General features: G+C 39.3%; 1 protein-coding gene across 1 annotated transcript in view; it reads right to left on the bottom strand.

Annotated features, from left to right (window-relative positions):
- Positions 1 to 10,268: 10,268 nt before the first annotated feature.
- Positions 10,269 to 15,832, bottom strand: part of srcin1b (SRC kinase signaling inhibitor 1b) — a 49,950-nt gene continuing 44,386 nt past the window's right edge. The window contains exon 19 of the mRNA XM_030078361.1: positions 10,269 to 12,319. Coding sequence (XP_029934221.1) covers positions 12,287 to 12,319 — 33 coding nt within the window. The 3' untranslated portion in view covers positions 10,269 to 12,286. The remainder of the gene's footprint in view (positions 12,320 to 15,832) is intronic.

The following is a 15,832-nucleotide window of genomic DNA, read 5'->3' as shown; positions in this document are numbered from 1 at the left end:
GTAAAACACACTGTATGTCGGGTTTAAGTCCCAGACAAGCCCTTTCTCAGATACTCTGGCTCTTTCTGGGAGTTGCAACTTTAGAGGTCGGGAGTGGAGGCAAGGGAACAGTTTGTGCTTTGTTGAAGATTGTAATTCATCAAAAGAAACTTTACGGAAAAAAAGAGCTTTGTGAGATTATCCCTGGAGAACTTACTTGGCTGTTTATGCAATTTCCCTGGGTCTCTCTCTTCCCTCAGAGGCTCAGTGCTGTAATGGTCAGCACTCTGGACTCTGGATCCAGCAGTCTGAGCTGAACCGCTCGTGTGTTTGGTTGTTGCATCATGATGCATCTCCAGCCCCCTGACTTGAAATATCTGGTTTGTCAGTATTTAACCATTATTTCCCCAGTCACCCAGCTTTAGATTTGGAGGACAAGACAGCTTTGGAGGAGGGTGTTCAATGAATACATTTAATATCCACCATTTGTTTTACTCCTATTTAGATTATGTTTTTCTTGTCTTCCACTCTGCTGCTGTTGCAACATCCCAATTTCCCAGTGGGGATCATTATAGTTTTATTTTATTTTATCCTTGACTGGCCTGGACGACTGAGCTGAGCAGAGATTTAACACGTGGTTTGGGAGGTGGGGCTTGAAAAAGTACATCTACTGTATTTTACTGCTTTCATTTGCATTTCACATCTGTCCTTCCTTATGACTGCCCCCAGAATGAGTCTTCTGTTAATTCCTGATTTCCAAATGGCTCGATTGTAGCCTCAATGTAATGTTCAAAGGCTGTATGACCTAAGAATCCTATTTATTCGTAACACATTTAATAAAATACACAAAACACAACAGAGCACTGCAAAGAATTAATTTATCGACTCAAACTGAAATATTGTTAATTACAACATCATAAGAACATAAAAATAAAAGTAACAAATGAGGACAAATGCTTATCATGAATTATAGGGAAACAACAAAGTTCTCTTTAATCGAAGAAATTTCACATGAACCACAAAAAGAATATTTAATCAATGTAAGTTGTAAAGAAAGCAATCAAACTAAAATCACTTTCACTTCATGTATGAAAAAAATGTTACAACATAAAATACTGCATGTAAGTGCAGCAGACATGAGGCATTTTTTTTTTTTTTTTGCCATGAATAAGCTTCAAAAGAACAAAAAGTCCTTAATTTATTATTTCTGACCACTTGCACTGTGATTGCAAAATATGATGCAAACATTTTGCATCCTTGTAAGATTCTGACTGTCTGTGGAGGTTTTTGTTTATTCCCATTGTCTTATCTTTGAATTAAAATGTACCCACAGCCAGTGTGTAAAGTGTACATGCACTGTGCACAAAGCTTTAGGGGAACAAAGATGCTCTGTGTTAAAGGATTGGAAATGTAATCTATTACTGGTGAGTCAAGAGCATAATCAACTCTCTGTCACATTTGAATCACCCCGGCCTTTAAATCATGGCAATATAAAAGTGAATGTATACCCTTTTTGTTATTATATACAGCAAACATTTACATATACCAGCTATCACATACAATCTGTTATCTGCTAACCCTTGTCTTGTCAAAGTAGTTCTGCTTCTTGTTAATGCTGAATGAAGACACACAAAGTTGAAAAAAAGAGTCTTCCTGTGTTTTTTTTTTTTTTTCATGAAGCTCTGATTTAGTTATACCAGTTTGAAATATACACTAGAAAAGCAGGAGAAGACGATGCACTGAGTTTTGTCCAGCTCATGCCCTACCGCTGCTGTTTGACAGCTCACCTCAAGAGTTCTGCAGGGAAGTTGAAAGCCTCTTCAGTTCTGCTCTCATCTCGTCAAATTCCTTGATGGTTCTCTTACATTGCTTTGCTGCTAGTTTCATACTGAAGGCAGCTTGCACCTGATTTTTGGTCCTCAGACTGTAACTGAGATACGTCTGCATCGTGTTTACCGCAGTCAGAGCGCTCATGCTCTGTCTAGCAGCGCTCTGCACAGCGGCACTGAAGGACATTTCCGGCATCACATCACAAATCCTTTTAGTGGTTTTCAGCTGTTTCACGAGCAGTTTGACAGTTTTGTGGAAATTTCGTCCAGACCTATCAATGATCCTCACCTCCTTCACCTCCTCACTTTCATCAGGACACGATTTACCAAGTAAGTGTCCAAATGCAATAACTGTAAGCTTAGCGACGCATACTGCACCTAATGCACTGCCAACTGCACCGCCTACTGCTCCATCAATAGCACTGCCTATTACAGCACCAGCTAGGCCACCGGCGATACCCAGCAGTACATCAAAACCTACACCACCAACTGACCTAAAGACTAGTTCAGCTGGACAGCCCTCTCCACCACCAACAGCACAAGCAACTGCACCCCCAGCTATGCCACCAATCATACTACCACTTAAACTAGCACCTACAATACTAGCAATAGGAGATATGCCGAAAGCTATCCCACCAACTACACCATAGACCCCAATAAATGTACCAAAAAATAAGCCTGCAAATGCACCTAAAAATCCATTCAGTAACATGAGGTTTTTAGTTTCCTTATCCATTTCAAGCACAAAAGCAATCTCACTTAAAGTGTCTGATGCTGCCTGAAGAAGGTCCCTGTATTGATCATACAGATCTATGAATAATAGTGAACTCTCAAGGAGTTTACGCTCTAGGTCAGTGGAGGACATGGCAGACAGCACGTCCATGCTGTCACTTTCGAAATCGCCCTCTGGATTTTTCACGCTTGATGTTTTCTGCAGAGATCCCCTTGATCTGTGCTTGAAGTACTCCCCGAAGAACGTAGATTGTTCAGATGCAGGAAGTAACATGTAATTCTGTGCAGAATCGTGCATGACCCATAAACCAATGGTGAATGTGAAACCAAAGCTCAGTATTTGTCCTTAGCAAGCCGTTGTTTCCTTTCCTCTGCCTGCATATGAAGAAAAAAAAGAAGATTAGGACCTCAACTGACCCGTTTTAATCTCCTTCATATTAAATATGAGGCACATTTATTTGCCCAGTTCCTAACATAACTAGAATTATTGCCTTGCTCTTGTATGCCGCTGCAAACTTGGCAAGTTGCAGTTTACAACCATGTCTGTCTGGGCTCATAAAATTTGAAGTGAGGAGTTTGAAGGAATTTAATAAAAAAGGTATTAAGTGAATTTTTTGGCAAAATAGAAGTTGTCACTGCACCTGTGATTTCAGTGAATAATTTCGAGTGAGAAATATGTCGTCTTCACTTAGAGACTATTTTTTACAGAGGACTCATAAAGAGCGTCGTCACATGGTATTCACAATAATCGCTTGAAACTCAGTATCAGCAAAACCAGTGAGCTTGTGGTGGACCACCAGAAGAACAGGAGGCCCCCTGTCCTGTTTGTCATCCAGGGAGGGGATGCAAAGTGAAAATGATGGCCAAAAAAGTGGTCAGTGAGGTCACAGTGACCTTGACCTTTGACCACCAAAAGCTACAAAGTTCATCCTTGAGACCAAGACGATGTTTAGGCCGCATTTGGAAAAAATTTGCTCAAGGTGTTCCTGAGATATTGGAGGGACATACTGACAGCCTGAAAACAGGATGCCTCCAGGCCACAGCTTCATACCATTGAGGCATAAAAATATGCAATAATGAACTGCATGTAGTCCCCATTTTTATTTTAGAGCTGTCTGTGTAATACGAGCCTTCATCAACCCAACAGTTTCATATTGAGACAGCACATATTAACATACACAGAGTATTTCTGCTTCACCTTTCTGGTTTGGGCAGTTTGCAGTCCAAACACTGAAAGTCACAATTATATAATTTCTTGTTCCAGTTTCCTGCTGCTAATGAAACCTTTTGCCAAAACAACATAACATGCCAAGCAATACCTCAAAAGCTCTCTGGCTTAAATACAAGCTGCTTCTGTATTTTCATGTTTGTCAAGTGAATGTTGACGATAAGGAAAACATTTTGGAGACATAAACAGGTTTGGGCACAGGTTATTGTCAAATAAGCCATTGCTACATTACATTATATTGGTAAAAGCAAATTAATCTAGGCTGCACATAATGACACATTCACAACCTTTGACTTGTCTGTGTCATTCCAAAAAATGTAGGTGCATGAATTTATGTTGTACTTATATAACCAAGGCAAAGTAATAGACTAGTGGGCCTCAAAGTTGGAAAATGCCACCAGGAAAACCACCACCGGGAAAATTTCCCAGAGGTAGCAGTAAGAAACACCTAGCAGTCAGCACCAACATTTCCATGGTCTATCCATATGAATCCATATACAAAATGAAGGCACAGATAGAAGAAAGTTAGTATACAAACAAAACAGAAGTAGCTATGACGACCCTAAAATGACAAAAATTAGAAAACCAGTTAGTACATAATAATACAGAGCTTACAACTAACTTACAGCTCAGATTGTTTACCTCATAGTCTGCAGTATCTGGCAGTCCACATATGGCTCTACAGTCAATGCTACCTCAAGCAGCCGCAGGATATTCAAGGTAACTGCAGTATAATGTAAGCCACTGTAATACACCACTGACATATATATCTTATGGTATTTTAACTCTTTAGCACATGTAAAAAGTGTTAAAATAACTTAATGCCTTGTTGTTATCCAGCATTAAGACAACCCACTGATCGTACCTTCAGAATTGCTTTAAGTTGCTTTAAGTGCCTGTAGTAAAGAGGTAAAACTCATTAATAGAGGTCTTTAGAAGTGCTCATCATCCAGGTTAAAACAGGGTCTCATTTAAAACATACCCTCCAGGAGTGAGATCCTGAGTGCTGCCTGTATTCCAGCTGTGCGAGAGACAGTGATCACGTCCAGGTGTGTGCCTGCAGGTGAGAGAGGCAGAGGGCGGGGCTTCCATGGAGAGAGAAAACTGAGGTGGTGGCATTATAAGGCCGAAAGCCTGCGTATCACACTTACATGAACGGTAAAATCTGTTACCTGTTCCCCATGAAGAGAGTACAAACTAGAGTAGAAATTTCGTTCGTTGTTTTGTTTGTTCTTTCCTTGTTACCTTAGTGATGCTCTCATTTTCTCTAAACAAGCGGAGAATGCATCTGCATTGTGAGAGGCTGCTTTGTTCAGTGGAGAGAGAGCTGCTATCACGAAGAGGATAATGGAGAAGTGAAGGGCAGGGCTGTGTAGTAGGTACTACAAGTCTATAAAGAACATGGGAAATTGAAACTATTTGTGTGTGTGTGTGTGTGTGTGTGTGTGTGTGTGTGTGTACAGCGTGCATTGATGTAATAAAGTTAGATTTAATTTAATTGTAAAACAGCTCATATTAGAAATGTTTTAGAGGGGCCAATAGTAAACTAGTCGAACTTTTTCAAACTTTTGTCATGTCAGTTTTATTTTGAACTAGGGTCTGACTCAGAATCAGAATCAGAAATACTTTATTGATCCCTGAGGGGAAATTGGGTCTGCATGCTCAAACCACAGGGCCACAGAAAACAGCAGCGGCACAAATGCTGGACTTCAGTATGCAGTGATGCTGAACGTCTGAGTCTCCATTTTCACATCCACCAGGGAGGCACCCATCACAACAATCCCCCCCTTTTTTTTTTTAGGGTATTATATTGTCTGTGATAAGACTTAAGCTGCAAATAAAAGCAAATAAATAAAAGAATACAAATAACACCTTGGGTCAGTTAGGTGTATGAGATAAGATTATGATGGTTTAGATGAGTGGAGATGAGGCCACTGGGGAGATGAAGCTGGTGTTGCCTGGCCACCTCTGGTTTCTCTCTCTCAGGTCTCAGCATCAGAGAGCCCTCGCTTTATATGGGTCACCTGAAAACCTTCCTCTCCCCTCCGAGACAAAAATATTTGTTTTGTTGTGAAGCTATAATTGTATTGGCTATTTTTTTTTTTTTTTTTTAATATCTCATACCCTCAGTCAGTTCTTTGATGGTATTTTCTCTCTCTCTCTCTCTCTCTCTCTCTTCTTAGCTTTGTTGCTCTTTGTTGGCTCCAACTCTATACACTTGGAGGTTTCATTTACTTCCCAAAATATATATAAAAATCACATACACATATAGAAAGACTGCAAAAGCTTTGTAGTGCTATGCATAATGCCAACATATTAGCAATGAACATGTGCACAGCTCCCTGATGAACAGTCTAGCTCATGTGGTGCAGAAAGAGCCACCTGCACATCATAATCAGATAAACAGAAGAGCTGGTAGTGAACTTGCAATAGGGCAAGAAGCCACTGGCTGCTGCTATATTGTCGTGAGGATATGAAGATGAAAGTGCAAAGTGGACTGTTTGTCTCAAGGCTCAAGTCATTTAATATGTGCAACACATTACTGGCCACTGCTGATTGTTTGCTAGGGGACAGTATCAAAGTGTGTGATGTCGGCTGGATGAGTGCCGACCAAAAGTCTCAGCTTGAACTGCTTCAAACTGAACTCAGCAACAAGTTACACATAACTATATGTAGATGAAATTAAACTACAAAATGAATGGAACTGTAATTAGTATAGTTACTGAGAAAAAAAATGTAATTAAATTACATTTACAAGTGAAAATATTTGTGATTACAAAGGGGTTGTATCCAAATATATTCTTTTCAGTAAAAATATGAGTGCAGCACCATCAAGAATAGGATGGCTTATGTTCATTTGGCATTAGGCTCTCAAATTTTAAGCGTTGTTTTTGATAGGTTCAATCAAATCAGTGCTCTCAGCAACCTGAATCAAGCCATACACGTCAAGGCAATTTGCTGTTTGTGATCAAGATACTTGTGATTGTTTTGGGGTTTGTGTTTAAAAATCCAAACATTCTGATCTCAATGAAAGTAGAACAGAAGCCTGACAGTCTGTGTTCAGTATTGTTGTGAGGTTTACAAGCTTATGTTTTTAGGACTTTTCAGCTTTATTGCCCAGAATAAAAATTTGTTGGGAAAGTAATCAAAAAGTAATCAAAGGTAGTAAGTTACATTATTTTGATGACATAATCAAAAGTGTTATATTACAGGGTAACTAGTAATCTGTAACCCATTACATCTCTGAAGTAACCTTCCCAACACTGATAATAACTCATACATCTCTGTGCTGAGCTGACGCAGTTACATCTCATCTATCTCTCTGAGTTGTACAGCAGCACTAAAGCGCTCATAAATGCTGACCGGTGTGGTGAACTGAGCCTTTGTTAATTTGGAAGGTGGTGATGGCTGGTCTGATGCAGTGATCTGGACCGCTGCGAGCATCTGCTCTGCTCGCTGTGAACATCTGCCCTGCTCTGCATCCATGGCATGACTTATGCATATTCCTGTAGCGTGCATGTTGTTGCATATGAGCTGGTACATACACACGTACCTCTGGATGTATGTATCTCTGAATGCCATCCATGCACATTTGCACAGCTTGACTTATTTTTGTGTGTCTGTATGCACTGGACACATTTCTGTGCATTTGTTTCCATCTCCAAATCTGATAATGTAAATGCCTTATAATGCATACTCTACTTACTTATCTGGTCTCATGTCTGCATATTTGCTTTGCCACCCATACACCTGACAGTATGAACATCCACTGTATGCACCCATGCAAATTTGCCTCAATCTGTAAATCTGTCAGTGATGTATCCTTAATCATTTGCCGTATAATCTTCAGTGTGTTCATTTGGTGTAAATACTTATTATCTCTCACCGTTTGCCTCATTCTTGTCTGCATCCCCTTCTTTGCTAATGCTACCACTCAGTTTCTCCACAGGGAATCATTAAAATTTCATCTAATCTAAATGAGTGTTGAGCATGACTTAACTGATCACGTCAATTATAACAGTGGAATTCAGATCTAATCAAAAATATGTTCAGCTGGCTTTAGACATCACCAGTTTTCACCACGTTGTGACGTCTTTTGGTCCATGAGGGAGCATTAATGAAAAGGTAAATATGATTAATACCTCTGAATGCTCCAAAGTGCCTTTTTTAATGAGCATTTCAAATGCAAGAAGCCGGTTAAAATCTTGTTGAGGTGATGATTGCTTTGAGACTAAATTCATTTTACAATACAATATATTTGCCGATATGTTGAGTATTAACTTTGGACAGTTCCAGTAAAATGTTACCCTCTAAAGTCAAACACACAGAGAACATTTATTGATTACAATCTATCCTCACACATTCATTAAATAATATTTACTAGCTCCTTGTGTTTTACACTCATCATTGTCTTAATTGGGTGAAAAATGAAATGTGTTGGTGTTTGTTTGTTTGTTTGCTTGCTTGTTTGTTTTGCAATAACTGTGGTGGAAATATTTCCTCTTTTAGGTATTAGAGGAGAGTGGGGTAATTTGTGCCAAGGGGCAAGTAGTGCCACCCCTGTTATCTAGAAAACTATATAAGAAGTTGGTCATGTGACCACATATTTTTGAAGAGGCATCCATTACACTCATCTTATAAAGAAGGGAGACACATTTAAGTTCAAAAAACATTTTTTTGCCCTCCAAAGTAAATTTTCTATGATCAAGGTTTTTTGATTGCTGTGTTTGAACAATTATAGAAAATTTTGAAAACAGTTCACACAGGTTTTAGTACTTTAGTAAGCTACACCATGAGTCTATACAGTTAGCATGATGTTAGCTCAAAACAGCTGGGGGATGCATTTTTTTCTGAATGGTGGCCTTGGAGTAATTTGTGCCAGTGGCACAACTTGTGATTATATATATTACTTTCTTGTATTTTATTGTTATTGTACATTATTTTCTTACCTTTGATCACTAAAACTATTCAGCTTCAGGTGAAGATGATTTGCAGGTGCTCATTTTGGAATTTTTATTTTGTTCTGGGTATGTGTTCATGTGGCGCTAGGCCTTGTTATAGAAAAGTGGCCTGTGATCTTGTTAAAATAATAAATAAATGTTAAATACATAATTTTGTATTGAATTTGTTTTGCTTTTATATAGCATTATCATTTGTGAGATTAAAATGATCTGTTTTACTTCAATTATCAATGGCACAATTTACCCCAGTGTATTCTCTAATGGCACAATTTACCCCGCACCGGGGGCAAGTTGTGCCACAAAACCACTTTTTTTTCGAAAGCTATATTTCTCAAACAGTTTATATAAGATCAAAGTGATTGTTCCCAGGGATGCACAACATCCTAAACTATATGTGCATATTTTAGTTGGAGGCATTACTGTAATCCCCTTGCTTTAAAGGCACTTTAAGTAAAAATTGGCACTATTTACCCCACTCTCCCCTACTCAAAAATCTTGTTTTCGATGCTGCCCCATTCAGTTATTTTTATTTACTTTTTGTGCTTTTTAAGAAAATTGAGGTTTTGTACTTTGACCTGAAGTTTCCATATATGGGTCAAAAATGACCTGTATGCATTTCCTGTGGAATCTTAGGAAAACATTTGATTCTCGTTAAGTATGAAGCCTGTTTACTGTTCAGAATACTTCAAATGTCACATATCATATCAATATTATCAATATTATTATACATCTTTTTTTTTTTTTACTACAGGAACTTTTTATAGACCCTAAATTGATAACCATTGCATAATATTGCACATGTAGTACCACATGTTGAAAAAGGTTTTTGTTTTGTTTTGATCATCATATAGCTAAGTTAGCTAGTTAAAAATTGTAATACTAGCAGTTTTATTTGTATGGTATTATGAAAAACAGCTTGCTGACATTATTATAATATGGGTGGGTAGATGCTGAATTTGTGTCAGATTTTTTTTATGGCCACAAACCTGTAGCCTAAATGCACAATCAGGTTGGAGGCCCATATAGTAGGTGGGTTGCTAGTTTTATATGTTAAACACACATAAATAACCATATTTTACATTATAAATCATTGTTGTGCAAAGTAAATGTGTTCATTTAATAAGGTTTGGCAAAAAGGATGACTTATTGGAAAAAATACATTGAATCTAATACGGGTCTTACTGTCTGCATCGAAGGGTTAAAGAACAGGAAGGCCTGAAGCGGTAAGCAATCCCCTGAATGCTGCTGGATGTTAGCAGTAACACAAACCTGCTGAGCGGTGTGTGAAGTCCGCTGCTGTCTTCAGTGATGCAACATTTCACATGAACTTGCCATTCTGCAGCCGCACTATTACACTGGTGTTAGGACACTGGACAAAGTTCACTCTCCTTGAGGCGTTCTTTGAATAATAAACCAATGTCTTCTCTGCTCGTCCACATGGAGCTGTGTGTCAGGCGATCAAATTATCGTGAATAGCGTGAGAAAATGCAGATGCAGTGGATGCACCGAACAGATGAGCCGCTTACAAGTCGTTTTGTATAAGAGGGTCACTTTTATTGTCACAAAACCACAACAGGAACGTACAAAAGCAGCAACCGTTGTTTGGTTGAATTTTTCTCACACGACGCAGCAACTTTACTTTCAATACACAAAGTTGCATGGTGTTTTGCACTGTAAGTTGGTCTTTAGTATACGGGTTCTGTAGTAGGTTATCATTCTTCTTCACAATTCACAAACAACACTTATCCCACACAGCAAGCATCACTCTCAGACTCAAAGAACAGTAGTTAGTTGATATACAATATTTCAAATACTCTTTCGCAATAGTTTTGATAGTATTTTTTCTTTATTCTGACAGTAAAAGGGGCCTTACCTACCCATTTGAACATAATACAAAATCTATTTCACTGTACAGATTTGTTTACTCTATTATACACTCACAAGTATACATAGAATTATTGACAAGAAAATGAGACCTCTGTTGACCCAGCGTGCAGATTTCCAGGAATGTATACAGTATGCATGCCATTTTGGATTATTTTTCTCTCTAAAAAAATTCACATAAAAATCAATTTGTATGATGTTACTTGGGTCTATATACATGTTTTGAACAGCCACAAACAATTTTGAACAATCACACATTCATCAAGAAACCATCAATAGAATTTAAACTGTAAAGTCTGTATAGTGTACATACATAGTCCACTATTGGTTATAATAGAGGAAGACGGCTACAAAATGGGGGGGTCCTATTGGGGGAGTTGATCTTTTTCAAAGGAAGGAGAATATGTGCTTTTATAACGTGGTAATGTGGTGGTTTCATAAGTAGTTCACAACCATCTAGAGTGCGTCGCACAGCTCCATTGATAACTGGTTTAATCTTTTATACGTCTCAGTGATTTCTATGACAAAATCGTGATCATGATTTGTTCTATGATTAAATCAGAATTTTCTTTAAAAAAAAAAAAAAAAAAAACACACAAAAAAATAATTTACAGAATACATGTGTTACATGCTTATGAATCCTCTTTTTTTCCAAGTATAAAAATACAAAAAAGCTTGATTATATAAAACATAGATGACACTTTCTTTTTTACATGTTAATAAAGCAATCTCTTCAAACTATAACTAAATGGTCATTTAATATACTTACAATATATCTGTGAAGTATCTGTGAAGTGATTTAGGTTATACTTTTAACAGCTGCATTTCTATTTTTGTGTTAGCTTTTTACTGCTATCTCAGAGACAACTAATACATTCCATAAATGTATTAACTACATATTGTAACATCCCTATATAATTTATATTCTGCCAGTGGTATAAAAACATGCTCACAGTGAGAGATTCTGTGGCATGCTCTTGAAATTTCCCTCCCACAAAATGTCAAACAGCACACAGCCTGTCTCTAGGATTATTTATCCTGTCATTTGTATTTGCGTTATGCCACAGTTTAATGTTATTCGCACTAAAAACCTCTTATTCCAAGTCTGCATGGTCATACAGTGTACCTACCATGTCAGAACCGGGTTCTGATTGTAACTTCAGGGCAGTAAAACTCTGAAAACGTGCATGATGTCTTTATAATTGTCGCTAAAAATACTGTGCTGGATTGTAAAATATGCTGGCTGATGGATTTGCAACATAAATTATGAGATATTACAAGATCCCCCGCTCTACTTTCACTCTAGTTCCCTGATAATTAAAAAAAATATACATATACTACCAAAGTGTATATTCAGGGTCCAGAGCAGACAAAATACAGCAACCAATGCTTCTTTCCCATTTTTTTAAAACCCTCCTCTAATGAGGAAAGGAGAACTATGACAGAGGAGCCTGAAGCTTTTTCTCCTGCATTACTTGATCATTTTTAGATATTGTCAGTGTGCCTTGACATCCCATTTTCTCCCAGTGCATTAATTTGGCAACCTCTCGCTGATATAGTCAGACAACGGTTACAATTGTCAAAACTGTCCAAATGAATTTCAAATTTGAAGCCTTCAAGATCTGGCCTAGGTTTTAGGAGTCCAAAACCAGAATGATGCGAGTACCCACTCCTCACGTAACTAGTCCAGCTGAGACCTGAGAGACCTGAGAAGCAGAAAATGAAGAGAGCAAAGCAAGAGAAAAAGGAATGACTGGCTCTGGCGAACCAAAATACAGACCAAAAAAGATGCGAGAAAAGCTTGGATTGGCTGCCAATGAAGGGAAACATCAGCGAAACTGAAGATTGGCCAGAGGGATGAGCAGGGTTGCTGCAGAAGAGGAAGCAATAACTGACTAAAGTTCAGCACTGCCCCGATGCAGATGCACAAAGCAAGCACAGAGGAAAAAAGAATCGAGAGAAAATCCAGAAACAATAGATGAAAAAGTTGCATGAAAAAAACCAAGAAGCAGGGAAAAGAGAGACAAAAGAAAAAAGACAAAAATCAAACTTTGCAAACATATAAATGTATTTTCAGATGAGTTCCTCTCAAAAAAAAAAACCCTTCATTTGAAGCCCTCTGATCTGCTCTGTGTGTCTCTGAATTGCGTCAAGGTAGCTATGGGGGTTGCTGTGTGACTTATGAGTCATTGGAGCTGAATGGTCCCCCCCTGCACTACCACTCTGCGCTTCGATCTCCTGATTGGCCACTGGGGATGCCGGGTTTGGTGCATCGGTGTGACAGTCCTCGTGCTTGTGGGTAGATCAGAGAGAGAGAGAAGCGTATGTGGCTGCCGCTAAGCTGCATATAGGACGAAATTACGCTGCACAAAAGGCAGAAATGGTGCTGTGATCAGTGTTGCTCTGCTGTGAAAGCTTTGGGGACGGGCAATCTGTCCTAATTCAGCTCTTCTCTTTCTCTGTGTGATGGAAGGGAAAAGGACAGGAAGGAGAGAAGACTCGTGGATCAGGGGAAATGCAATAACGTAATGCAGAGGAGAGGGGTGAGCAGAGGAGAGGTCGGGAGAACAGAGCGGAGAATGGGAGGAGAGAGAATGAGCGAGAATGATTGAGGCAGTGGAGGGGAGAGGAGAGGAGAAGAGAGACCAGTACAAGAGAGGAGAGGAGCAGGATTTGACTTTTCACCTGATTCTTGCGAGCAGTTCCATCACGTGCCGGTTTCTAGATGGCAGACTATGCCACTTCAATCACACCCTGCAAGGAACAACATCTCTGAAAGTGTTTCCATGTTTCCCTGGCCGCAGCCCTTTGTTTTAGGCATGACACCTCTGTTTGCTGCTCAGAAAACACTCACTTGTACTGTATCTGCATCTTTTCTCAACATCACAGCAGCCGCAGAGGTCTCACAGGCCCCTTCAGGGAACAACTAAAACAAAGTGAGTGGAAAAACAACCAAAATCTGGACGTCTCCTAATCCCCCTTTGATGCCAATGCAAATGAATGGCTTTGCCCATTACCGAACATGAGATTTACCCTCTGATTAGATGTCTACGGGCCACACATGGCAGGTTTATCCATCCAAATGTTCAGTGAGGCAAAGGGGTTATGAGGACAAACAAGTTGGGTTCACACAGATTAATGACCCAGACCAATTATGGCATTGGGCATGTGGACAAAAGCAGGGGAAAGAGGAAAGACATGTCTAGCGAGGGCTGCCAAGAGAGCCGCTAGACACACAAACACATAAATTCAGTGTCAGGCCTGGTGGTGTTCTTCAAATGATGGATAGGTCTTGGGTGTGTTCTTGGGAGGCCTATGGAGCCCCAAGTGAGATGCGGTATGGAGGCACGTGGTAAGATGACATAAAACCACTGTGTGTATAGAGTCCGCAGGGCATGAATGCCACTTTGCAAAGGATAAGATTAAAGTCACAGTTTTGGCTCCAAGTGATTAGATGAAGAGGGATTTTTTTTTTGTGGGTGGTGAGGATAAAGGGATTGCCGCGATGTCTGGGAAAAAATGGGTGGCTTAAATACAATACTCTTAAAAGGCTATTGAAAGCCCCTCAATGCTCATATTGTCTGTGCTAAGGAAGGCTGCACAGGAAGGAAGATTCCAAGGTTGACAGCGACTTGAGTCAAATGCAAAGGGATAAGGGAAAACAGTTTCTGGTGACACAGTGTACCTTCTTGCCTCAGGGGTGACACTGGTACATCTGTGGCTCTCCGAGCACTCGCAGAAACACAAGGACTAGAGGAGACGTGTGCACCAGCCATGCTCACAGGGGATTTAGGGTATAAAGTGTACTGCCTCTCTCCATGCAGTAAAGCAGCAACATTTCCATCAACTTGTAATTCGTTCCTATTTTTAGATGCGAGCAGATAATAACAGTCACTTAACAGCATCCCGGATCACTCTCCCTATTCGATAAAAATGACAACAAAAGGTTAACAAAAATCTGTGCTTTTGAGATAAATTTTGTAGGACTTGGTCATATCATTTTGGCAGTTCGTCCAGATGGATGCTGTTCTGTAGTCTAATAGCCTCTGGTTACTGGACTAGATTCCAAGTTTTGTCAACAAACATTCTCATAATCCAAGTGCATTCATTTGCCCGAGGCAAACACACACATTATACCCACATTACACCACTCCGCTGATCTTGACACAGGCAACGCGTGAGACTGCATCCTTAACCCGCTACAGAAAGGAGTGAAAAATAAAGATAAAAAGGAAATTACAGTGAGTGAGATGGCTGCAGCTGTTTCTCGCTGCCTGAAATCGCACAATACTGCAGTACAAAAAAAACGACTGAAACTTGTTTTTTTGTGTGTTTCAGTGAAAGGAGCGCTCTTAACATCATTAACTGCATTAGATCATTTACATGGGGTTTCATCTGACCCATAGAATACAATATAGTGTACAGAATGACAGAGATATGTTTATGTCTGACTGATGTTGAACCAGTGAAAAATAATCAGTCATAATCATAATCATGAAAATAAGTAAAAGGTGTTTTTGCTTGTACTGATTACAGAGAATAAACTATAATGCACTGTCTTGATGACATTACCTGATAGATTATTCGTTTCTGTATACTATGCTATACAAGAGTGTGAGTTATACCAGAAAAGTTCTTGTGGATTTCTAGAATAATTTGAATAATCAGTTTCAGCAGGCTTATTAGATGTGAGGAGGAAAAAAAAAAACAAAAAAACAATGAAAGGAGATAGGGGGCACTTGGAGGCATAAATATTGCACATTTGAGCTGATTTTGACAACAGCAATAAACACAAATTGTCATGAACAGTAGTCATGAATAGTAATGTCGCAGTCCGGGGGCAGTGCCATGCTTGCCCAGATGGCAACGCAGTGTCACACGGAGGTCAGCCATGCTAGCCATGTGCTAATTATTGTTAATGCTAATAGGAGGCATTGTCAAGGACGCCGCCCTTTCTGAGAAGTCACAGCCTCTGACGTGATCGTGTCACAAGTCTCGACAGAAGTCCCCATTTCCCTAGCTCCTACGAATGAGGCAGTTTTATGAGTGTCTGGGGAAAAAAAAAACAACAACAAAAAACCAAAACCTTGAGAAGCTCGGAAATGAATTTTTCTAAGCATCCGGCACAGATAAGGTAAGTTGGATGGGTGAAAAAAAAAAAAAAAACTGTTTGTAAGTTGAACTCTCGGTAAGTGTGGGCTCTATTTCAAGTTGAGTGG

The sequence above is a fragment of the Myripristis murdjan genome, chromosome 19 (assembly GCF_902150065.1).
Source record: "Myripristis murdjan chromosome 19, fMyrMur1.1, whole genome shotgun sequence".
Taxonomy (NCBI): domain Eukaryota; kingdom Metazoa; phylum Chordata; class Actinopteri; order Holocentriformes; family Holocentridae; genus Myripristis; species Myripristis murdjan.
Note: the sequence above shows the minus strand (reverse complement) of the source record. Positions and strands in the feature narration are given on the sequence as shown.